The sequence below is a fragment of the Phalaenopsis equestris genome, unplaced genomic scaffold (genome assembly GCF_001263595.1).
Source record: "Phalaenopsis equestris unplaced genomic scaffold, ASM126359v1 Scaffold000369, whole genome shotgun sequence".
Lineage (NCBI taxonomy): Eukaryota > Viridiplantae > Streptophyta > Magnoliopsida > Asparagales > Orchidaceae > Phalaenopsis > Phalaenopsis equestris.
Genome location: NW_018164811.1, coordinates 70,185 through 96,750, shown reverse-complemented (window position 1 = coordinate 96,750; position 26,566 = coordinate 70,185). Strand labels below are relative to the sequence as shown.

Genomic DNA, 26,566 nt, shown 5'->3' with positions numbered 1-26,566 from the left:
GGAGCTGTGAACGGAGCTGTGACCGGAGCTATGAACAGCTATGAACGGAGCTCTGAACGAAGGTGTCAAAAAAACCAGCGAAAAAAACCAGCAAAAATAGAACAGCAACTGGCGCGGAATCATTTTTATTGTGGCGGGATTTTTTTCAGAATTCGGGTTTTGGGTCAGGCCCGGGTCGCGAATACCCCTAAATAAAGTGGGACCGTAGTTTACAGGTGGCACACTTTTATTGGCTACGCACCTTCCTTACGGTGCGTAGTACTGAGGGAATATTTCTTCGGGTAGAAGATACCACCAGCCCAGCCAAGAGGGTTTCCGTGGAATGGAAGAATGATGTGGTGTGGCGAGTTCATTCCAGTTGATTTGAGGCAGCGCCTCATCTTATATTAATAATTACGAAAATTTCTATGTATTAATATATTAATCACAATTTTTAATTTTTACATGCAGATTATTCAATTTGTGTCAACCCGTTGGTTTATATGTAAAAATTAAAATTTAAATAATTTATATATTAAAACACAGGAATAGGGGTAGGGGTGGACCTAGTAGGGTCTACATGGTGCAATTGCCCCCTCAAATTTATATTTTTACTTATATAAGAGTGATGTTTTGCCCCTTCTAAAATATTAATTTTATCTCTTCTAAAGTATCATTTTGTTCTTCACTATAGCCCCTCACGTTAGGTCTAAATAGTCAGTATGCACCCCTTTAAAAAAAAAAAGAGAGACTCAATTTGCTCCTGAATAACACGATAGAAATGTAATATCCCCTAATAATTAAATTTTGGGATATTTACATACATTCCAAAAATTACTATATATTTACAGTTCTAAAATAAAATATTTTATATTTATATCTATTATATTTTTATATTATAAATTTATGCATTAAACAATATGTTTTATGTCAATAATAGTAATGATACTTTTAAGTGATATAAATGTAAATATTCAAATTTAAGTTTCCAATATACAAATGCGTTAGAATTGTGAGACATGTCATGACAAAAACGATAAAAAATATATTAGTGTAACAATTTAAATTTAATATAATGTACTCATTTAAAACTACCGATATTAGTAGCATGAGTATGTGGAACAATGTTCACAATTTTTGACAATCAATCATAATATATTATCTATTTAAACTTGTAATAAATAATTAAAATAAAAGTTTCTCGTATTTAAAATTAAATTAATCATTTTAGTAAATAATAAATGATATAATAGAATTAATCATTTTAGTAAATAATAAATGATATAATAGAATTTTCATTTATTGCACTTTTTAATTAATTTTAAAATATTTGAAAAAACTTTAGTTTTATATTTTATTAGATTCAAATAAATTTCAAATTAAATTTTATTTGCCAATGTTATACAAATATTAAAAAAAATAAAAAATAATAATAAAACATTTCATTAAGAGCCAACTTGTATCCTTCGTGAAAATACATAATCCACTTCGAAAGAACTGTTTGCCTATCTTCTAATATTATTCTAATAATTATTGATTTGCAAAAATACAACTGTTATTGTTACAGTTCAATATAACTTTATTTAATATAAATGAACATTTTAAATGTTTATGTGGAAACTTGCATAAAAATTGTTTGGGAATGGCGAATTTTATGCAAATTTTAATGAGTAATTATTTTCATAATTTGATTAAACTAGTTATTTCTCTTCTGAAAGCTTCACAAAAGAATCATGCTCTCATTTCAAAACCAAGAAAACATGAAATCTATTACTTGCACAAATTAAAAAATCATGTCCAAGTTCCGGCATGCAAGTTTCCTTTGGCATACATAGAAGCAAGAACTGTGAAGAGCACCCAATAAGCTAAAGAAGAAGAAATGAGTTATATTCATAAATACTGCATCAGAACAGTAGCTCACGAACTTTCACCGATCTTTTCACAGCATTGGTGAAACCCTGTAATGGCCATATTTTAGAATAAACAACTCGATAAATTCTGCAATATTATCAAGGAACTGTTCTGCAGGCAGGGAATGGAATTCAAAATTATTTTGCAATGCAATTAAAAACTTCCTCATTTAATTAATATTTTGGATTATATAAAGCCACACAACATTTACAAATTACGCCCCTATACTTCTTTTATTTACAACTAGAACTCTATATTAGATGCAAATCTCAACAAATGGAATTGAGTAAATGCTTAGTCATTTTGTTGAAAAGGAACCCAACAACACACAAAGCCATCGTATTGAAGAAAATACTGAGCTGTGGATAATGGAGGTAACATCAGCACTTACCTCATTGTATTTGAAGAGAAATGGCCTTGAATCTCTTTCAGCAGTTGGGGCCTTTTGCAAGTTGCTGGCATCATTCTTTGAATCAGTGTTGCATCCTTGCCTAAATCTGTTTATGAAAAGATAGAAACATGTAAAGAATGAAATTCATGAAGGCATACATACAGTGCTCTATCATAGCTTACAACGCTATTCATAAACACAACATTACCTATCAAAGAAACTAGTTGGCCTACTAGGCTTCTTTGAGTCGCCACCGATAGTTTGTACAGCAAAACTCTTATCGGAAGCGATTTTCTTTATTTCGGAATTTGAATTCTCATGACTGTCTTTATTTTGCAACTCAATCATTGCAAATCTGGGTTTATCATTGTCCTGAACGGATGCAGATTTAGTGATTCTTTCATGTATTACTTCTGACTTTTTAATAGTTGAAGACTGTCTGTCCTCGCCACATTCATCACTAGGATTAAGCGATCTTCCTGGGTTTTCACGCATTATTCTCTGTTTTTCAACCTGTTACCCACCTTTTTAATTAATATGATTAAAAAATGATTATGTGGATAAGGATTAAGGGTCATCATACTAGTCCTAGTTATGTTAGCAGACTCAGAATTTTTAAATTAGTTTAAGAAAATAATGGAATAATATGTTGCGAATAACACCATAAAGCCCAAGAAAAAAAGAATGTAATCTGTCTCTATATCAGATCAACAATATTTTAGTCCTAGTTTTTAAGTATTCATTGCTTTTGCAATACGAAAGTCCGATGACATAATTTAGACGCTTGGTAAGTAATCCATGCTATGAAATTCAATGTGATGGCATACCTCATGCAACAAAACCCGTTTCATCGTTAGAGATAATCCTAAATGTGTTGATTGATAGTCCTGCTTAAATAGAAAGAACTATCGGTCAAGTTAATTTTAAACCTTTATTTATGTATGACTAAGAAAATCAACATCAGGAAGAAGACCTTAAAGTTAATGAAGTCACCAATTGGGGGGTCAAGAGTGAGTATAGAGGCGTCATCAGCGGCTCCCTGCTTGTGAGGACCCTTCAAGTTCTCAGCATTGGAGCTTTTGTATGTAATGGAGTAAGAAGCCATAGTATCCACCAGCTGAGCTACATCATGCTTCTCCTTTTCAGAAAATAGATGCAATGCTACCTAAGATAAAACAAGAAAACAACCCCAGCAATAACAAAGTGAATAAAGAAAATAATGAATAGGATGAGCTTGAAAAGTATGTGATTCTCTCTTAATTCATGAAGATTTAATTTGTTTGAAATTTAAAATATAGTAAGCAAATTTGCAGCATGAATAAATTGTTATAAACTTACAGGCCTCAAGTTTGGAGGAACTAGGATATGCAAAAATAAAGAGACAAAATCTTCAGCAAAATACTCGGCAGAAAGATGCCTTGAGACAATTGGCAATAATTTGCTTTGCCAAAACTTCAACATGTCCTTCTTCTCCATAGACATTGCTCGGCATCTAAATGAACTTGAAGTTATTCTACTAAATAGATAAATGATTTGCAGCAGTATGTTACCTCTGTAAAGACTTTGGCCATTCAATATTTGGCTTATCAACAAGAGCAATCAAGCGTTTGATAGCTATGGCAAGAGGGGGCTGAAAAACTGAGAAAATACGAAAGGGTTGACATTACCAAATCATATTATCAAAAGGTTATTGAGACATAAATCAAAGTGAGTGAGATGTAACCATGAAGTGACATCTGTTGTGTTCGCATTATATACTGATGGAACAAATCGGAAACACCAAGCATATCAAGGCATGTAAACTTCAAGGCACGGACAATTGAACAGCCAATACAATCAAATTTGACAATGAGATTAACACTTAAAATTGAACATGAGATATATATCCAAAAATTAAAAGTTACAAAAAGAAAACTTACAGTCTTTGTCATCATTGGATCAATGTAAGAAAGTCCTAAGATGTTTTCATGAATCCCGTCCATTGTCAAGTCATAATTAACACTGCAAGTTGCTTCAAGTCTTAATGGAAAAAAGGAGATAAAATGCTATATGCTTTTTTATCGATTAGACAATTTTAAACCAGAAATCTAATTTTAAAGCTACACAATCTGCCTTACTGATTAGACAAAAGAGAATACATAAACTCAAAATCCCTTTGACCATTCAAGTCCCTTTTTGAACTCTTTGCGCACTTGGATTTACTGTTTTGAAAAATCTGCACACAAGCAAAGTTTCTTGAATGTGAAACATATATGACAAATTATAACTATTGAAGATAAGCAAATGATCAGAACAACATGAGGAAACAACTGAATACCTTATTCCATATATCGAAGCAACTCCTTGATATATCCTTGTGACCAACTACTTGGGAACCAATCTCTAACTTAATATTGAAAAAAGCAGATGAAACAGTATTTGCAAGGTAAATAAAAAAAAAAGGTCAATGAGAATGATGTATGCTGTTATCTTACAATATTCAGGGTTTCTTTCTTCTTATTCAAGAACTGAAGTGTGTTTAAGCATGAGCGTATATCACATTCTGCAACAGTTTGAGTAGTTAAGAGAAAGAAGATGAGCTCTCATACGAATAGCTGAAATAAAAAATACAAGAAACCTGACATTGCTCCATAATGCCATTTTTATATTTCCAAATAGAGTTAAAAAAAAAAAACTATATGTAATTAAAAATCTCAGCTTTGTTCGTGCCGAATCAATAGTGATCATTATTTTGAAGAATAAACATAGTAAACTATTAGAAAATGTGACTAGAAACCTTTTTTGTACAGATTATGGGGATGTTTGGGACAACTTTTTTGTTTTATTTTAAAAAAACAGAAATTAAAACTAAAAGCATATTTGTTCATTGACTTTTTATTTGTTTTTCTATTTCATTTTTAAACAAAAGTGTTTCTATTTTTTATTCTCCCGAGAAATTATTAAAGTAGAACCCCCGGAGGATCAAAATCTCATCCCCGAACTCTTACAAAGGAAGAACTGATCCTACTGATCATGTAACTTCTTTCGAATCATTGATTTGTCTGTTATGCATAGATGACGCCCTTAACTGCCTTTTATTCCTCACAATGCTCAAGGAGTCGACTTTCTGTTGGTTCAATAGCTTCATGTTTTACCCACTATTTTGAAAACCGGGACAGACCGGATAATCGAACCTGTCCAACCAGAAATCGGATGTGGCACTGATCCAAAAGGGAATAAAAACCGGATTTACATTGAACTGGCATAGAATTCTTTGAACTGTCGGTCCAATTGAAAAAAACTGTTCTTGGCTTAAAAAAATCGGCAAATTTCTCATCGGCGACGTGATCGCTTCGCTGTCCGTCGACGACTTGAAAGGAATTGCCCTGGTCCTAAATTTTCATCCTTCATGGAAGAAAGCTTTTCGAGGTCATTTATGAGACCTGTCTGCAAAGGGAGAGTATGAAAGTAATTCACATAAGTGCTCTGTATGGGGCGTTTCCAATGGAGAAGAAAGATATTGGAGAGATGAGATGCCTGGAGTTGATATCGACATTGCTTGCCATCGGCTCAATCTCAACCCAACATCAGACCTGTTAAACAAAATATACAAGTCTTCGCCACTACTATGGCTGAACCTATCTAGCAAGAGGTTCAAAAGCTCTTGGAAGTCAACTTTATCCGTGAAGATCAATATCCGAACTAGCTAACAAATGCGATGATGGTCCATAAAACAACCAAGTGAAGAATGTGTATGGATTTTACCAAATTGAATGTGCCTTGCCCTAAGAACAACCATCCCGTACCAAGGATCGACACCTTGGTAGATTCAGCAGTAGGCCATTCAGTTATGAGCTTTCTAAATGCCTACTTGGGATATCATAAAATAAAGAAGTATCCCACGAATGCTGAGAAAATCACTTTTTTCACTACAGATGGAATATTTTGCAACAATGTAATGCCTTTTGACTTAAAAAATGTTGGAGTAACTTACTAGGGACTTATGGATATCGTTTTTCAAAGTCAAATAGAGAAAAGCATTTAAGTGTACATTGATGATCCTCTCGCAAAAATTAAATCTCTCAAATAACATAAAGCATTTGGAATATATATAGCAGATCTAAAAGAAATTTTTCACGCGTTGAGACGGTTCAATCTAAAACTTAATCCTCTCAATTGTGCCTTTGGAGTAAGTTTGAAAAAAAATCCTAAGATACTATAGTCGGAAGGGATCAAGGCAAATCCTGAAGAAGTTCAAGTTATTCTAAGCATGTCACCTTCTAGGAATCTAAAAGAGTTGCAAAAACTTTTTGGTCGATTGCTGGCTTGGGCAGCTTCCTCTCAAAGTCGGGTGATCGCCGCTCATCCTTCTTTAATGTCATGAAAAAGTCTACAAAATTTATTTATATAGAAAAATGTGCACTAGCGTTCAACCAATTGAAGGAACTGTTGGCCTCACCTCCCCATTTGGTCCAAAATCAGGAGAATAGTTCATTTACCTCAAAGTCGGAAAAGTAGTTAGCTCTGTTTTGATCCACAAGGAGAAAAACAAACAATTTCAAAACTATTATGTGAGCAAAGTTTACAGTGAGATGAATCGAGATATGTAATTATGGAAAAAATCGCATTAGCTATTATCATTTCAGTAAGAAAATGATGTATTTGCTTTCAAACGCACACTGTAAAGTTGATCATAGACCATCCACTTAAATCAATGTTATAGCAGCCCAACCATTCTAAAAGATTACTAAAATGATCAATAGAATTAAGCGAGTTCGACATTTCTTATATTCCAAGGACAGTGATCAAAACCTAGGTAGCCGTTGATTTTCTGTCAGATTTCTGAAAAGGGCTAATCTAAAATGAAATCAGCATCATGAATAAACTCTAGACACTTTGCAAGGACAACCTCGAGAACCCTAAGAGAAGGAATATGTATAGTTCTACGAAGCTTGCAAGAACTTACTCCTCATCCTTCGACGTTACTTGATTTCGATGCCACTAGTAATCAAACGGAGTACGAAGCGCTAGTGAGACTGCCTTTCATTGGCAATTAGATTCTGGAGCTGCCTGTTATTGAGGAACTCAAAAATATTAAACACTGAGTCGGAGTCATTTACAAATTAGATTGACCCTATAAAAGTGTATCTGACCATAAAACAAATTTCACCATGAGTAACAAATTCTCATAAGTTCGGATCAAAAGCGACCCAATACTTCATTATATGTGATTAACTGCCTAAAAAGCCAATAATCGTTGTTTCATTAAGATGCGTTAAGGAGGATGAAAAAACAGTAATCCTCCAACAAATTAACACGAGAGAACGTGGAAGTCATCAAAAAGAAAGAAACTAGCCAACCGTATCCTACGGCAAGGACATTGCTGGCCAACCTTAAGAAAAGACTCAAAAAAGCAAGCGCAAAGATGCAGACAGTGTCAAAGGCTTGCACTCATGTGATTACAACCTTCTCATAAGCTCCAATCAATCACAAGTCTCTGGCCTTTCATGATCTGGACGATGGATCTCCTCGATCCTTTTCCACAAAATAAAGAACTGCAAAAGTTTGTTCTTATAATGATTAACTACTTTTCTAAATGAAGTAAAAGTCAAACCACTAGCAAGAATCACTATTGAAATAATCACCAATTTCCATATGAACTTATATTTTCTGTCGATACGGACTACCCTTTATGATCATCACTGACAACGACACTAAATTTGCTGCTAAAAAACTTAAGAATTTTTGCAATGAGTAAGTAATACAACTTAAGCATTCTTTCATGCACAAATCTAAAGACAAATGGACAAGTAGAAGCAGCCAACAAATTGATCCTCGCCATACTGAAGAAAAAAATATAAGGAACGAAATGACGGTGGTTGAAATCCTGTCCTCTGTATTATGTGCCCTACGAACCCTCCACTTCTAATAAGCATACTCCTTTCATCTTGTCACATGGGACTTAAGCAGTGCTTCCAGTAAAGTACGACATACATAACTAGCAGGTCCTAATCGCTTCCAGTTTTGATGAGCAAGAAATAAACAAATGGAGAGGGCTCAACAATGAGAGCCTGCACAACTCACTGGATCTCTTAGAAGAGATGTGCGATCAATCCACATTACGGCAAGTGAAAGCCAAAAAAGGACCTCAAAATTTTACAACTCGCGAGTCAAGGAACATCAATTCAAATCTGGAAATTTTGTCTTAGAAAAGATTGACGTCGCAACTCGTAATCAAGCACTTGGCATATTTTATCTTTTATGGATGGAGTCTTGCATCATCAAAGAGCAATTTGCGACAGACCCGCATAAGCTAATTATATATCTCGATAAAGAAGTCCTCAAGATGTGGAGTGGGCTTGATCTCAAGATATTTTAATCCTAAAACGGGGTAATGCGACCACATTCGAGTAAAGAACAATTGATGTATACATAAGAAAAAAGAAAATTAAGTACTCCAATGGGTTATCTTTACTCATTTAAAAATGCAAACATAAGGCAAAAATAAAATATACATTTTTAATTTGCTTAAATGATCAGTTCTAAGTTATTATATTAAAAAAAATAAAATAATTTGCTAAGGTACAATCGACTATCTTCTCGAGAAGATTGGAAAACCCTAGACGGCAAGAAGAACCTTGTAGGAATAGCTTTGGAGTCCCCAAGAAAGTAAGACCTGAAGGAGAGTTAAAAATTTCTCGAACGGATGCTGATATATATCTTTTTAGAAAGTAGTAATTTAAGAAGAACCTATTTTTTTAAGCAAAAATTTTTAAAAGGTATATTAATTGCTCACAAGAACAATATCCAGTGGCAAGATACTTATTTTTTTCTTCATTCATATCCCAGTGTAAAAGAGCATTAGTTAAAATGATAACAAATTTCTACAGACTCAACATGCCAAATTAACTCGGGGAACTTGCTATAGGTGTAAAAAAATACCGCAAAGTTAGATAAATGATTCCAAAATTCATCAGTAGAGTCTTAAAAATGTAAATACATGTGCATTCACATACATATATATAACAAAATAAGCAACAGTTGAACGTTATAAGGTTTGTCCTAATCATCCTCTTCATCGTTAGATTCTCTCAAAAGTTGCAGGTAGCGTTCCAAATCATCCAAATATGAAAGAAGAATCCCTTTTTGCACTAGAATACTCAGACAAGGCTTGACCTTCCTCTCATAATGATCCGCCAGAAAATCTATGTACTCGAACATCTACCTTAAGTTCCTAAAAGGATTCCTCTTGTGTCTTCCTTCCTGCGAGCTGCTCCTCCTAGCTCTCAACTTTGTATTTCAATTTTTCATTTAACTCGTTGTCCTCTTCAGATCAAACAAAGCCTTTCAAAGAATGTGGCTTGGTTTTCCATCTCCTTTTTTTTTTCAGCATAGTGTTGAACTAAGAGCCTTGATGCTTGTTTGTGATCTTCAAACTCCCCCATCATAAGTTTAAGCCCGCTCTTTTACATCAACTAACTCGCCTTCCAGCACAATGTTACGGGAGTTTTTGCCCTCAACTCGTCAAGAAATTTGACATTGTACTCCTCCAACCATTTTACCCACGCTTGAAAGGAAGCCAGCAGCCATACATCTCCTTCATATTTGATCTGCAGCTCATCCTTTTCTTTTGGAAGGATCTTTGACTACTTTGCAACCTTGGAGAGAGACTATTTCAACTTGGTATGTTCTTTGCAAAATTAACGGTGCGAGATACACACATGTTGTATCCCCACTACCAAGCTAATGCTAAACACTCCATCATTGGAGTACGAAGTGGAGATCTTTTTGCCTTTTTTTCCAATTCATCAAAGTTTCCAGAATAGATATTGGTCCTAGATGGAGGAGTATCTCTAAATAGTTTTTCATACTCATCCAATCCATGTTTAAATCTATCATTGTGTGAGTTCACGCCTCATTGATCAAAAAGATGTCATCTCCCATATCAACTTTCTCCCATGAGGAGACAGGTGCAAATGCTCTCGAGGACATGGCACCTGCATCCTCCTCTGCTTTTCTCTTCTTAGAACAAGCTACAATAGGTACCTGCTCCTCAACACATCTTTTCCTTCACCTGCGAACACTAGTTGTAAACTCGGGTAACTAAGACAGGTTCCCTAAACACTATCCTAACTTCCCCTCCAGGACCTCCCTGGCACCTTAGGAATTTTGCACGCTGAATCTTGTCCACATCTTTGTCTACATCAATGACAAGAGTGTCGACAACTTACCCCATCAATGACAAGTGTCTGTCGGTCATTATTTTGAAAATAATTTAGAATATTTAATTTAATATAAAAGAATAAATGATTTTTTTTTTTTGAAAATAGTGTGTTTTAATTTTGAAAAATGAGACCGAATGGATCTCATTCGTCTAATAATTTACATAATCGTGTCTGATACCGCGAATACTACACATTTCTGAAAGATAAGTGTATACCTCGACGATGGACCCAATCATGCAAACGAAGAGACATCCGTTTAGCTTGCGAGTCTTTCATGCGTGACCGACAAGTTTTCCTACCTAATATAAAAATTAGATTGAATTTATTTTACCTGGGTTCTACATCTCAAATGACCAAGGTCACTTGAAAAAACTCTAGATAATGATCAGAGGTACTAGTCTTCAAGAATTCAAGGTTTAGGTTTTCACGGTAGGAAGTGAAAAAATCAAGTGGGAAATGACCAAATGGGAGCAGTTATTTTATGAGTCCAAAAGAATGAAAGGGTAGGGGACGTCACAAATCCTGAGAACCTTCAGTGACTTCCCAAACTATCATACTGTGTGGTTGAGTTTGAGAGACTATGTTATTTAAGGGTCAATTCTGTTAATTTTATTATTTGAGACTTACACTTATATAATATTTGAATATGCAAATAGCCCATGAAGATAGGAGGGCTTATGTTGTAACAAAAGACAATCTCAGAGCCTAGGGTGAGCTAGGATTTATACTGCACAACATGGTTGCATAGGGGTCTAAGGAGAGTGTGAGGATTTATGTCGTGTTGGATGAGTTACCTCGAAGTCCTACGAATTGTTATTTAAAACTAAGAAATAGTTTAGTTAGAGTAGATCTGTTCACGTGTTGAGTTTCTTGAAATTGTTCTACAGTTGCTTGCCTCCTCGTCGTGCTACCCACCAAGCTTGCTCCGAGCTTTGTAACGCAGCGACTTAGGGTTTAGGGTTTTATGTGTGAGCATGCAAATTTGTTTGGTCGACGGTCAGTCGCAGTGTGCCTCCTAAACAAATTTGTTTGGTCGACAACCTACTTTCCTCTACCCTAAAGGTCTTGAGGTGTAAGTACATACAAAAGTAGAATAATAGCAAGAGCGCGGTAAAAAAAATGCAGTAAAATGCAATAATTGTAAAAAATATATTTGTGTACCTGGCGTGTGTGTTGCTGCTGCAAAAAAGTGTCAATACCGCAGGTAAAAGTAAATAAGTATTGCAGAAAATTTAGTTAGCATAACGACATGTGTATATATGTGTAAGTAAAAGAACAGGCGACACATGAAAACTCGAAGAGGACCGTAAGTATTCAGGTTCGGGGTGGGCTAAGAGCTGGGTTGTGTACTTTATAATCCAACTTTGGATGGAATCTATCAACCCAAACTATCGAAGAAAGGCAAATCCAGGCCACGGTCGTAACAATTAACAACTGGACTTTTATAGGATTTTATCAAAGTTTTTTTAATTTTTCATGCATAAAAAGTTTACTTAGCAGTCAAAATTAGTTGTCGCAAATGAATTTGTTTGTAATATCTGTGTAAATATTTAGAGAAGTGTAGTATCTATGTAAATCTTTAGAGAAGTAAAATGATCCACAATTTTCTCACTTTGATCGGGCCAGAAGACAACCTAAGATGGCAAGGGAGCAACTTCGCACCAAGAGTTGGTGAATAGTATTATCGATCCTGCTCTCCCCCCTATTCTATCGTCCAACATTAGCACGCATAAGCACAATTCTCATCGCCCTAAAAGAAAAAAAAACAAAATAAAGAGAAAAGAGGAGACTGGCCTAACTCCCAAAATCGGCTATGCAGAGGGGTAAAACAACTAGTGAGTCAGCTCAAAAAAGTATTTTAATCGCAATCGAGTGAAACTCAAAAACAATATGTAAATTCCTAAAACTGCAGCTCCAATTAGTGAACAAAAGCCCCCAAAAAAATAGTATTTAAAGGCTTCAAAACTACATTCAAATCAGCCACCAAGCATCCCAAAACTGTAGCAAAATAAGCCTCCAAACAGTCCCAAAATTGTGCATTTAAAGGCTTCCAAAGACAATTTGTAACTAGCTTAAAGTCAGTGTTTAAAGATTCCCAAAACTGCATTCAAATCAGCCACAAAACATCCCAAAACCGCAAACAAAATAAGCCCCCAAACAATCCCAAAATCACAACAAAATAAGCCCCCTAACAGTCCCAAAACCGTGCATTTAAAGGCTTCCAAAGACAATGTGTAACAAGCCCAAAATCAGTGTTTAAAGGCTCCCAAATTGCATTCAAATCAGGTGCCACCCAAAACCGTAGCAAAATAAGCCCCCAAACAATCTCAAAACCACAGCAAAATAAACCCCCAAACAGTCTCAACACCGTGCATTTAAAGGCTTCCAAAAGCAGTTTGTAACCAGCCCAAAATCGATGTCTAAAAGCTTCCAAAGACAGTGTGTAACCAGTCCAAAATCAGTGCTTAAAGGCTTCCAAATATAGTGTGTAACCAGCTCAAAATCAGTGTTTAAAGGCTCCAAAAACTGCATTCAAATCAACCACCAAAAGCACCCCAAAATGGTGCATAAATTGCTCCAAATCAGCCAACAAAAGCACCCAAAAACAGTGATTTATAGTACTCAAAATCAGCCAACAAAAGCACCTCAAAACAGTGATTTATAGTGCTCAAAATCAGCCAACAAAAACACCTCAAAATAGTGATTTATCATGCTCAAAATCAGCCAACAAAAAGCAGCATTTAGAGGCTAAAAAATCTGCATTTATTTAAGCTCCAAAACAATGCATTTAACCAGCCCGAAATAGCAAGTAATCGAGCCGAAAACCTTTCCAGCAAATTACACAATATAATCTTTCATTAGGAAAATTTACATATATACCACTCGATTGCTATTCAATTGCTATGTATTAACATACACAACAACCAAAAATTACTTTATACATTTTCACAGCCCGATTCATTCGTATCGCATAAGAAAGGCCACCAATTTAATTTCTTAAACAGTGAAATGAACCTTTTCACAAATAGTTAATGTGACATGTATGTAAAAATTGAAGTTTAGGTAGTAGATGTGTGGATGTATAAAAAATGTGCGGTATGTATGTGAATCTTCCTAATGATGAATTTCAAGATTGTGGAATAGAATTTGTAAAGCCATTAAATTTAAAAAAAAAAAATCGATTAAATGGATACAGTTCCAGAGCAAGACTTTCCATACTCTTTATTCCAATTTTTTTAACATTTCAACAATAACGACAATGTAAACGCAATATCAAAACCATAGTTCATGTAATCTCGCAATAATCCATCATTCCAAATGTATATAATCAAAGAGATTCATCACATTTACTACAAGCATTTCTTCAGATAAATGGCATGCAACTATAAGGCAAATGCATGAATGTGAAATTCCGATTATCATGGCAAACACATATATGACTTGTCACGATTTACAAGACATCTGTTTGGGCAGAAAATCTCATCAAGAAAATTTTGCATGAACATCCAAATGAATCTATCAAGGTCAATCTAACATAAATATTGAAATAAAACATCAAAAATCAAGTGGAATCTACCATATTTCATAGAAGCATTTCCTGCATACACATTTCGTTTTGTTTAGAAGTATCAAACACTTACATGCTTTCATAAGTAAAAGAAAACCATGCAGAAATTTGTTTTAGGAGAAGATATACCTTTACGAGAGCTTTCTCGGTCAAGAGATAATGGGAGGATATCTCGATTCTGATTTTACTGGCAGAAAGGAGGTGAAATGAGGCTCTTGATTTAGGTTCATGAACTAGAGGAGCACAATGGGGTCGTCATTTGCTCCCCTTATCGAGGAAGGAAGCTCAATGGTTGTTTTGGTTTAGTGAAATGGTGTAGGAGAGGGAGGTGTCGGAAGGAGTAGAGATAAGCCTTTTGGCTGGAAGGAGAGGATGGTCGAACCTTTGCGAATGGGAGAGAGGGCTTGCAGTTACGAGGATGAAAAGGAGTGGGTTTCGGTGCAGAGAGGGAGGTGATCCAGATATTTTTATATGTAAGGATTTATGAAGTTGACACTACTACTTAAAGTTTTTAATCCTCGGCAACGGCTCCAAAAAACTTGATCCCAAGCAAAATAAGATTTTAATTATATTATTAAATAGTAGGGATTCTACACAAGTAGAAGTATCGTTATCAAATAATATAAGATTTTTTGATTAAGCCCTGAATATCGATCCCACGGAGATTGAGGTTAATCACGGCGGCATTCAAGAGAAATTCTAGTCTAGTAGCTTGGAAGGTCGATAAAGGTTCCTAAACTAAAATATTTAGTGAAAATCAGAAAGTGGGGTTTAATATATTAAAAGTATCATTCCTCATACAATGAAATTAGTGACGTGTAAAAGTAAAACAAGTAGTGAAAGAGATTGTGACAAATAGAAGTAATTATATTCTTTACTCTCGATCAAGTAATATAAAGAACATTGGATAATTCATAATTTAAGAATCCTAAAGACTGGTTAGGTGCGAGAGATACTAGCTCTCACTCTAAAGTCCCCTTGTCCTCAGACCTGAAGCTAACATCTAGTATTAAGATCTAAAACTAAGAAGCAAATTGAGGGTTTTAGTCTGTCACTCTAAAGTCCTATAATTCTACACTCATCAAAGATTATTTCCCTATTTATTAGCACTTAACCATATAGACTACATTCTCATTCACTACATTCTCATTCATACAATCTTTCATTCATACAATCTTATGTGATTCTATCACAGTTGATTGAGACAACACCATCACGGATCTTATATGTTTTCACAACGAATTTTAACATAAAAGTTGATCAAGTTTACATGTAAATGAAGAACAAAGTAAAAAAATAACAATATATCCTCACTCTACTCAATTCTATATCCTACACATGCATACTAATTCATTATAAGAGGGAAGAGTAAAGAAAACTATTCACTACACATGGAGAAACAACAAGAACTTTTCATTGAACAAAAATTTGAAATCATACAAACAAAGTATTAGATTCAAATCAAAATACAATGAAAACACTTATCTTTGATGGAAATAAAACTCCCCTTGTATAGCAAAAGCAATCTCCTTACAATCCTCTCCAAGAACAAAGTGAAAAGAAAAGAAGAAATCTCTCACTCTCTCTTTATCTCACCTTGTCGCCCCACTCTGGGCTTTCGCCCAAGCCTTCTTCTTCTCCTCTTCCAATTAGTTCCAGAGCTTTTAAAAACATTTCCAAGGCTTACTTATAATTTCCTAAGAGGTGCTTAAGTGTCTCTTCAAAAATATTCATATTCAATGAATCTTCCAAATGATGTCTCAAGTGCCTCTTTAAAAATCTTCAAAAACCTCCTAACTGCCCCAAATCCTTCTCTAAAGTCCCTTTTATCATTTCCAATGAAGTCCCCAAAAATCGTCCAAATCCGATGTATATCTTAAAAGATATGTTGAAAATTGTCTCCAACGCTTAAGCACCGATTTAGGGTGAGCACTCTCCTCTTTGTCTGGTGGCACATAAGCGCCGGGAACAGGCACTTAAGTGCCCGATTTCGGGCCCCATGGCTCCGCTCCGGTGTGCTCCGGTGTGCCCCGGTTCGACCCGATTTGCTCCGTTTTGATTCATTTTTGTTTCTTTGGTTCCAATCACTTCAAATTCTTTAATTTGATGTACCTACAACCAAAAACACAAGAAAACATAAATTTAAAGTGCAATATCATTATAAAATATAACATGAAAAATAGTACATTTTAGGCACATCAAGAGGCAAGTGGGCTCTGTCGCAAGGGAGGGAGGCACAACCAAAAGAGGGGAAGACAAGGAGGCAAGCCGCGATCGGGAGAGGGGAAGGCGAAGCAGGTGAGGCGCGACAGAGAGAGGGTAAGGCGAAGCAGGTGAATGCGGGATTTCGATGCAGAGCCTCTGTTGAGTAGAAGAGAGGAAACAGGGTCTGGTCGCAAGGAAGAGGGAGGCCGAATGAGACGATGTGTTCCATGAGGGAGAGGGAGCCGAGCAAGGAAGAGGGTATTCGGTGGTGAGAGGGAGAAAGGAGTCGAATCCCAGAAAGAAGCAGCCCAGCTGAATCCCATAGACACACTTTCAAAGTGTACATTGCAGGGCATTAGGCGGGCAATTCATGAATTTCCATTTGTGGAGTGATTTTATTGACAACTAATAGCTCCTAATTAAACTTCATTAAAGTGGGATTGGGCGGTTTATTTGAAATTCAAATTTTGAAATTACGAATCGTGTGAATGAAGTAATTAGCCCGTGCTCAGCCCAGATCGAGCCCGAGACGAATCTGAACCTGCATGCCTTGATTAAATTTTTTATATGCATCGATTTTCGTGTCACTTGTTCGCTCGTGGAACCATAACAATATGGGTGTCTTCCTAGCTAAAGTTGACGTCCCGAAAGCGCTTGTGCGGTCCGTTTCGTCATTCAGGGTCGTCCAGACAAGCTCGTCGACGATCGGGCCAATTTAAGTTTAACTTCACGTGCGGTGCAGTGAATGTGTGTGAGCAGACCGTTCAAGGTCAAAAAGGTGTTCCTAAGGCCTTGAAATCCTGTGAGAACTCAATTTTGGGCACTCTACATGTTGTTTCTTAGCCCTTGCAACTAAAAGTTGAGTGTTTGGGACCATTCATGTGAGGTTTTCACAAACATGAGTCAAGAAGTGACTTGAAGTTCTATGTAAGGTGGGTTCCATTATTAATCCTCTAGGATAGTCAATAGAAAAATCCTAAGGCTAGATCCTAGACTCTAGGAGAAAGAAACCAATACCTCACTAAAAATGAGGTCAACAATGTCAACAACTTGCTCACTTTATCCTACAATGGTTATTGCTAACAAGATCGAAGAAAAAAAAAGACAACATCTCCCATTGGAAGGCTCACATAAAAAAGGCACTAATATTTTTGTCGTTCATCAAAAGATCATTGCACCTTTCTTGAAATAGAAAGCATGATATTCAAAAGAAAGTTTTAGAGCATCATTCAAAAAATTGTCATCGCACGAATACAATTAACATGTACCTAACAGAGCTGTCTTCACATATCTCTCCGCGTAAAGAATTCAACATTAAGTTTTTCTCCTTTCAATACAGTATAGATTTGAAGCTCCTCAGAGGGTAAGCTCTCAGATAGTTGGTGCCCTACACCCAATAAACAGTTTACGAGTTGTAGGAATCATCCAAGCACTCCAACAACGGACAAAATAAAACTTCATCCAATCAGGAATCTTGCCTTCAAGTTCAACATTACAACCTTCAAAAGAGAAAATAGTGTTGTCTCATCCTTTTATGCCCGCTACAAATTGTAAAAAGCGTTCACCTGCCTGTATAACTTTCTATGTACTTCAAGTTGAGTCGTCTTATCTTTTAAAATCACCAACTCTTCCCAAACTTCTACAAGTTGCTCCAAAGCTCGCGCAAGCTTCTCATTGGATTTCTCCAAATCACGGCGAGTTCACAACAATTCTTTTTTAAATTGATTTATGTGATCTAGAAGTTCAACATTAGAAAAAGTTAGCAAGGTGGTTGCAGTTTCTTCCACCAATGGTCTATTTCCAACAATGGCCACCGGTTCCTCCTACGGGGCAATCCTTTAGAGATGACGACTTTCACTTCCATTATTTTATCTCTATCCTCAACAAAGTCCATGGCAGCATGTCCACCTATAAATTTAGGATGATTAAAAAAAATAAGTAGGTTACGTCAACAAAGAAATGACCAATATTACCCCTTCAAAAGAGAGTTCGTCCACATCCTTCTAAATTTCCTCCACCGTCTGTATGGCTCGGTTTTCTACTTTCTCAACAACTTTCAAAACAGAATCATTGAGAATAGCCCCAAGTTCAAACTGTCGATTGATGGATTTCTTTGTAAAAGGACAACTAGAACATCAAAAGCGTAGAGCCACGAAAACCAAAAAAGATGAAAGAAACCAACACATAGCCGCCTAGATTCGACTTCGTGACTGTGACTATGTTGGAACCACTCCAACATTCAGAGAATCGAAAAATTGTGATCCAGCACTAACTTTCAGAACAATAGCTGCTAGTTGCCAAGGAATAGGTTCCGAGGCTGGCAGCACTAATGCTACTTCTGGAGTCATTTCGTTCAGAACGGCTTCCAATATAGCACTTAGGATCGTGGGACTATTGTCACTATCTGACATCCTTTTTGCTTCAACGGGCTTTGAGCTCTCGGCACTGTCATTCTTTCCTTCGAATCATGGGAACATTTAGAACGCTTCCCTCTCTTCAGCCTTCGTTTCACGATCACTCTCAGCCATTCTTCTAGAATATTCATCTCTTCCTTGGATATCTTTTCCTTAGGAGCAGATTTGGAGAAGCAAAGGATTCTCGAGAACAAAAGAGTATGAGAACAAAATCACATAAAAATGAAGCCTGTGATACAATAAATTCTGCAAGAATCACGCCGCTATGAGGTATCATATAAGGAGTAAATGCAACAATATATATATGTATATATATATATATATATGTGTGGTGTGTGTGTGTGGTGTGTGTATATATATGTATATACATATATATATATATAAGTATATATATAACCACCAAAATTAATTGTCTTTACTAATGTTATCTTCTCTCTTGTGATAAGGTGACAACGCATTAACGAGGGTAATGAGTCTCCTTATAGCACTTGCTCTAAATGATTTGATAGTTATTCTTAAGCAATCCTAAAAATCCAGCTTCAGCACACCTCACCATAGCAGTGAAATTTCAAATTTCTCACATCTTGATCTACCGCTTCTTAAGAGTGCATACCTACTGATGGCTGAAATAAATCATCTCTCATAACAGCATGTGTTTTTGCCATGGGTAACTCAGCAGAAAAAAACATTCCCAAATCCTTTATGAGTCATAACAATAGAATGGGTTGCTTCCATAACTAATAAAACGACTACACCTAAATAAGAAATAGTTCATAGTTGCCTTAGAGTACTCGCGAGTACGCTCTGTAGGTGTGCAGCTTCCAAGGAGACCTCAGAGGAAGGAAAGTTCAAACTCAGTAGTAAACTCTTGCGACTACTCTTAAAAGCATGGTTAATAAAACTTATTAGTGGTGGAAAGCACCATTTAGACATGTCTCCAGACATACCCAATAGAGCAAAATGTCTACTGCGATCATCTCATCCCTCTAGTATGAACAGGGGCTATCTATTCTCTCATTCTCTCATTCTTCTCGCAATATTCAATTGAAGAGCTAAGAGAATCGTGTACATTCGAAAAATGAGATTCTTCAACCAACAGAAAAGTCCAAATACTAAGCAGGCCTTATGGGCTTCAATAGATCGAGCCCCCGGTCAAGCACTTAACATTTTCGTGCTAACCAGACCAATCGTACTCTTTAAATGTACCTTTGGAAGTGACAAGAGACAGAGATCCTCGCTGCCCAGAAGAACCCCATGAGTACCTTCGAAGCACGCAGCATTCCTGAGAGTTTCTCAAAATGAGTTTATTAAGACTTAGTCTTCAAGGAAGTTCCTCCAGTTGAGCTCGCTCAAATTGCCCAAGCTCTTATTCCATACTCGCATAGCCTGGTCGAACTTTCTCACCAAGGTCGTTGATAACTATCTGGCTACACCACCGAGCTGCAAGCATTTCTTTGAGGCGGAAGGAAGAGAACTCCAATCTATCAGCATAAATATCACCATTTATTAACAACATGACAATCCACACCAAGGGTCTTGTCGACAACGAGTCTACTCAAGCTTCGTACCATACGACCTATATCCAAGTTTTAAGTTTCATTTCTTGGACCCTTGTGCGGGAACATAGGGTACATAGCATGAAAATATGAAGAAATATGGAAGAAATACTCCTCTCTTCCCTCAAAATACCCCACTTGATCCTCGACCCTAATTCTTCATCTTTTTCTCACTCTTTCCATAAGTTCTCCCCCGAATTATATAAATTCACAAATTATACGGGATTGCACGTCCAAAAATAATTCTACACCTTCTTTAACAATAAACTCACATTTATCCAAAACAATTTTCAAAGATGACTCAGCAAGAGAGACATCAGCAACTTGAAATATTCCAATATCATTCATTGCAGTTAATGTATCTTCACCAATATTACATAATTTAGTCTCCCCTTGAGTGTATTTTGACCTCTTGGAAAAGTCAAATATCGGTATACACAATGCTAAATCTCACCCTATTGATGAGTGATTTTATTCCTCTTAGGTAAATTAATAGAAGTACGCATTTTAATTCTCTTTTTCTTTTTCAGTAAGAAGATAAAAATGCTTAAGCCAAAAAATTAAGTTAGCATATAAGAGGATGACGTCTAGCATTAGGTCCATACTACAAGTTTTAGGAAGTCCTGCCTCTACTTGCTCATGAAAATATGAGACCAATCTCTCAATTCAGTCTCACTTGGAACAATCCTATCTTCTAGAGCACAACAAATACAATCAAGGACAGAGAGATCCTCCATCAAATTTGTTCGATCAATCCAAAGACACTTAATGAGAACACCAAAAATGAGAAAAGTGTGAACTGACCCTGGATCAAGAATGGCTGAGGAGACTTCCCAACTCCTCCCCAATTCATGTAAAAGAACAAAATGTTAAAAAAGGGGGCCTTCTGGATCGATATACACCAATGAAAAATGATATGCCAGATAAGCTCAAAAAAATTCAAAAAAAAAAAAAAAAGAAAAGAAAAGAACATCAATGGCAGACATTTTTTGGTTGATAGCTTACATCCATTGTTGAGGTTCAAGAATGGCTCCACAAGGTTTAATGTTTTCTGCCATACAAATACGCAAAAACCCTCTCTATTATAGAATTTTTTTTCTATGATAAAATAGTCAAAAGTCCATATAAGAAAATCGAAGCATACACAGCCGTCCTACCAGCATTAAAATAGGGTATCATGGTCAAGTGTCTCCACATCATATTAAAAATGTCTTGAAGCGGTGGATGTGACATTGCAGTATCGTGGCTGAAGTGGAAGGAAATTATTGAGATCCCATCAACATGAAATTTTGATTGACTAGTAACTATAAATGATCAAACTACGTGAGTCAGGAAAAGGACCACAACAAGAAGATTCTAGACTTGTCACTGTCTCATAAAACTGGCACAATTTCGATCGATCGTATTTTCATATCCTTGATCCGCTCCATATTTTTGTAGTTATTGTCTTTCTGAATTCTTGTGCTATGATGTCAACACCTAGCATATTTGAATACCTACACAGTAAATGAAATTGTATGTTGTCCTTCCAATTTGTCCTATCCTTCCTAAGGTGATTTCCATCATCCTTCTCATGCCTGGCTTCATCTCCCAAATGCCCTCTTTTTTTTTTCTTTGCAAGTGATTAACACTATCTACCATTTTTATTAATAGTTAAAATTCTCTAATGCTGCCATAATCCTATAAATTGCCAATGATCAGAAGTTTAACAGGTGATATTATCATTACCATGCTTGACACCTCTTATAACCTAAACTGTCTCAAACATTCCACTTCAGAGAGCACCTTCATATCAAAGAAGCATTCGAGATATCAAATCAACCAACAAATTCATCAAGATCTTATTTTCCCTTCAAGTTTTATACATGAGCCTGAATAGTAAAATAACAAGATTACCATGAACTTGTTGCAACCCAATAATGTGAGTTGACGATGATTTATACAACAACAAGAAAAACAAGCTTTTATCCCACTAAGTGGGTTTCGGTCTACTTTTTGGAAAAATAATTTTTTAAAGTTTGATTTAATACAAAAGGTATGTAGTTTTGGTTTTGAAAATAGTGTGTTTTAATTTTTGAAAAATGAGACCAAATAGATCTCATTTGTTCAATAGTCTATATAATCATGTCTGATACCGCGAATAGTTCACCTTCCCGAAAGATAAGGGTCTACTTCGGCGATGGATCCAATCATACAAACTAAAAGATATGTGACATTCGTTTGGTCTACAAACATTTTATGTGTGACCGACAATTTCTTCTATCTAAATTTAATATGATAAATTAAATAGGATTTATTTATTTTACTTGGGTTCCAAGTTCCCTATAAAGGCAGACCCCTATAGTTAATTACATCCCAAATGACTGAGGTCACTTGAGAAAACTCTCAATAATGATCAGAGTTACTAGTTTTCAAGAATTCAAGTTTTAGGTTTTCACGGTAAAACATGGAAAAACAAGTGAAAGTGGCTCAAGCAGGAACAGTTATTTTCAGAGGTTAAAAGAAGGAAACGGTAGGGGACGTCACAGATCCTGAGGAGAGTCCTCAGTGACTTCCCATACTATCTTACTGTGTGGTTAGGTTTTGGAGACGATGTTATTTAATTGTTCAATCCTGTCAATTTTATTATTTGAGACTTACACTTGTGTAATATCCAATTATGCAAATAGCCTTGAAGGATAGGAGGGTTTACATCGTACCAAACGACGACCTCGAAACCTAAGGTGAGTTAGGGTTTACGCTACATAACATGGTTGTACAAGAGTCTAAAGAGAGTGTGAGAATTTACGTCACGCTAGGCGAGCTACCTCGAAGTCCTATGGCTTGTTATTTAGACTAGGGAGAGAAATTGCTAAAAAAGATCCTCTTGTTACTCACTCCAAACTCCTCGTCGTGTTGCTCACGAAATTGACTCTGCGCCTCCTGTTGTAGTAGTAGCTTCAGGGTTTAAGGGTTTGAAGTTTGTGGTTTATATGTCACATTTTGGTTTGTTTATTTATGTTCAAATGTTGAAATGTTCATGGGGGATTTTAATTTAATTTGAGCGACACCGGTTAAGATCCCACGATTTCATCATTCATCACTATCTTATTTTAAATTTACTTAAGGTACGTTTGGGACAAATTTTTTTGCGTTGCGCGGCCTCAGGCCACGATTTTTTTTTTCTTTTCCGTTTGAAAGAAACGGTGGCGGCATGGGGAAGCTGAATTCGTCAGAAAGCTGGGCCACTAGTTTGACCCTGTGGCCCTCATCCTCCAGTGAATATTATCAGCTTTACCCCTCTCGCGATAAGATTTGTGGCTCCATCGACTCTTCTGCCTCCTGCCCGAGCGTCCCGTCTTGTGTAGATATCTCCGTGATGGAGTGATTCCTTCTCCCCTTTCTCGCCTCGATCACTCACATCTATCTCGTCAGCTTCCCCAAGGTGATTCGAGTGCATCTTCTTTCCCATTTTCACTGTTTCGAGCAATTCTCCTCCCTCTTCCCTGTTTCGATTACTTCTCCTCTGCCTTAGTTGAAATCTGCACAGGAGAAAAATTTTGAAAATAGAATATTAGTCGGATCGTCACCCTCACTCAAGCTTTTGCTTTTTGCTTTTGCGGGTTGATAGTGCAATTGCCGCACTCAACTGTAGTGGCGCTAAACTGGGAGCCTTACCATTAAGGTATTTTCCTTAACCTATTTCAAAGAAAATTTATGTAAATACATAGATATTGAATGGTATATATGTAAACACCTCCTTTCTTTAATTTAATTTGATTAATTTTGTGTATCCGTTGAAATATTGGAGAATTGCTGTTGAAATTATGGAAATCTACTGGGCTTCCCACAGAAGGTAAACAAGAAGTATAAAGTTGATTGTTTGCTAATAAAAAAATATGAAGATTTACATACAAACCACTCAATCCTTATCCATTTACATATTTAACACACCTATACTTCACTTTGTTCATATTTTCCACCTTACATATGCACGAGAAGCTATATTCACTTCTGGAAATTTAAAAAGTTGGTGTTTTTTATGGAATGTGAGAATTTTTGGTGTTATAAATGTTAAAAGAATAGTGTATATGTTTGATATGTAAATACATAGGAACTGAGTGGTATGCATGTAATGAACAGATTTCTTTAAGTAAAAATTCCTGCTCAAGGTTGGATAGTTTAAAATATAAGTTTGGTACCAGCATATAAAGCAATGCTCAAGGAAATTCTTGCAATCAAGCTTGTTTGTTGTCCCTTATACTATCTGAAGAGTATCTAACATTAATTTTATTATTTTTGCTTATTTTCGTAACACTTTTGGTACACAATATTAAATGAGTGGTATATCTGAACTTTTGTTATGATTTGAAATGAGATTCTGTTTTTGAAATATTAAATATATTAGTATCACAGTTTTGTTACAAACAAATTCACTGAATAGAGGCAAAATGATCATTTTTTCAGAAACAGTTGTCCCACAGGTTTTCTCACACATCTACAACAAACAGACAGTCAGCTTCCCCGCAACAGCTTCCTGAAGCAGCGCAACTACAGCTGCGCCAAACAGAGCCTTAGTCTAAATGAGTTGTTAAACTCATTTAGACCGGAGAATTTCCATTAGCAACCATAGGTTGCCTCATCCGAGAGATTCTCATAATCCAAAATGAATGAATTGAGTGTGTTCAAAGGGTTTAGAAGTGTATATTAATTTTCAAAAATGTATTTTTGTTGTTTTGCAGGTAATGTAAAGCATACATGTTGTTTGCGAGTAAAGTAAAACATATACAAATGAAATGTACGGGAAAAGTAAAATGCGATACAGAAAACTGCAAAATGTGCACCTGGGCCTCTGCTACTGCTGCAAGGTTAGTATCACATGTGAAAGTAAGCAGGTATAGCTAAAGATTTAACGAGCACATCAAAGATGAGCATATATATAGAAAAGAGCAGGTGACACGTGAAAGCCCGAAAAAGACCTGTAAAAATTCGAAGGCTGGGCTCAGAGCTAGGCTGTGTGCTTTATAATCCAACTTTGTATAGAAGCTACCAACTCAAACCATCGAAGGAAGGCAATTCCCGACCATAATCGAAGCGATTAACAAGTGGACCCTTGTAGGATTTTATCAAATCTTTAAATTTTCATGCATATAGAATTTACTTAGCAGCCAAAAGTAACATTGTTACAAAGTGAATTTGTCATAGCATTTGTGTGGATGTCTGGAGAAGTGTAGTATATGTGTAAGCGTAATATCTGTATAAGTGTTTGGCGAAGTAAAACGGTCCACAAGTCGCTCACTTTAATCGGGCCAAAACTGACGACAACCTAAGAAAGCAATGGGCAACTTCACACCAAGAGCTGGTGAAAAATATCACTGATCATGCTCTCCCCTCACTGAAGGTAATCGAGGCAGGAGATACTATTCTATCGTCCCACATTTGCACACATAAGCATTATCATCATTGCTCTCGCCACCAAGGTCTCCAACTTATACTAGTCGGTGATTCATATGTGGCATTAACAAATGTCCTCAATTACCAGGAGAATTTGAGTGTAAGGTTCAAGCTCTAATTTCGAAGCATTGGGTTTCACTATAGATTAAGTTATGGCAGGAAGTTCACTAGTTTATTAAATTAAGAAAGACATGAACCACATTTTGGTGTATCCTCATATTTAGTGTTTTTAATTGATGCGAGTTAGATTTGTGTGTTATTTTTGCAAATATATTTCAATATTACAAAATACACATGACAATAATAATAATAAATATGCAATGTAAACCCAAAAAATAATTTTAGTGAAAATAATTTTATCTTTTAAAACATTTAAAGTGTCAAATCCCTTAATAATAACGCAAGTGTATGTATCGCTCAAGTAATAAATGGCTCTAATGAAGTTCTAGATATCTATCCCACGGGAAGTTGTAAATGCTTACTCGCTCAAGTAATAAATGGCTCTAATGAAGTTCTAAATATCTATCCCACGGGAAGTTGTAAATGCTTACAGATAAATTCTTATAATTATAATGTAAATCACAATTTAAACTACAAAACTGAAGTACTAAATTCGAACCTAAAGTAATTGAGTGAATGATGAATAAAATGTAGTTAAAATAACTAAGTTAATTAAACTAATTCTTAAACTTTCAAAAGTAAACTTACGAAAACTAAACAAATTTTTGTGACGGAGAGTTCAAATTTAAGAAGACATCATTCTCCTTTGCAATGAGTATATGAATTGTGAAGAAATTAAAATCATTTGAAAATATATAAAAGTATTTTGTGTCAAATAGGAGTAATCATATTATTTACTCTTCCAAGTGCATAAAGAACATTGACTAATCCAGAGTTTGATCTCT

The 26,566-nt window shown here is 35.8% G+C and overlaps 1 protein-coding gene across 2 annotated transcripts in view; it reads right to left on the bottom strand.

The window, feature by feature from the left end:
• Nucleotides 1-1,737: 1,737 nt before the first annotated feature.
• LOC110026362 (chromosome transmission fidelity protein 18 homolog) overlaps nucleotides 1,738-26,566 on the bottom strand; it is an 84,560-nt gene continuing 59,731 nt past the window's right edge. The window contains exons 13-24 of one of the 2 annotated variants that reach the window (XM_020727263.1): nucleotides 4,756-4,823; nucleotides 4,599-4,667; nucleotides 4,399-4,496; nucleotides 4,201-4,282; nucleotides 4,005-4,083; nucleotides 3,832-3,919; nucleotides 3,620-3,773; nucleotides 3,255-3,446; nucleotides 3,109-3,168; nucleotides 2,490-2,794; nucleotides 2,282-2,387; nucleotides 1,738-1,937 (exon numbers count right to left, since the gene is read on the bottom strand). In XM_020727263.1, coding sequence (XP_020582922.1) covers nucleotides 1,884-1,937; nucleotides 2,282-2,387; nucleotides 2,490-2,794; nucleotides 3,109-3,168; nucleotides 3,255-3,446; nucleotides 3,620-3,773; nucleotides 3,832-3,919; nucleotides 4,005-4,083; nucleotides 4,201-4,282; nucleotides 4,399-4,496; nucleotides 4,599-4,667; nucleotides 4,756-4,823 — 1,355 coding nt within the window. In that variant the 3' untranslated portion in view covers nucleotides 1,738-1,883. Of the gene's footprint in view, nucleotides 1,938-2,061; nucleotides 2,388-2,489; nucleotides 2,795-3,108; nucleotides 3,169-3,254; nucleotides 3,447-3,619; nucleotides 3,774-3,831; nucleotides 3,920-4,004; nucleotides 4,084-4,200; nucleotides 4,283-4,398; nucleotides 4,497-4,598; nucleotides 4,668-4,755; nucleotides 4,824-26,566 lie in introns of those variants that run through there. The other variant, XM_020727261.1, reaches the window with a different exon arrangement.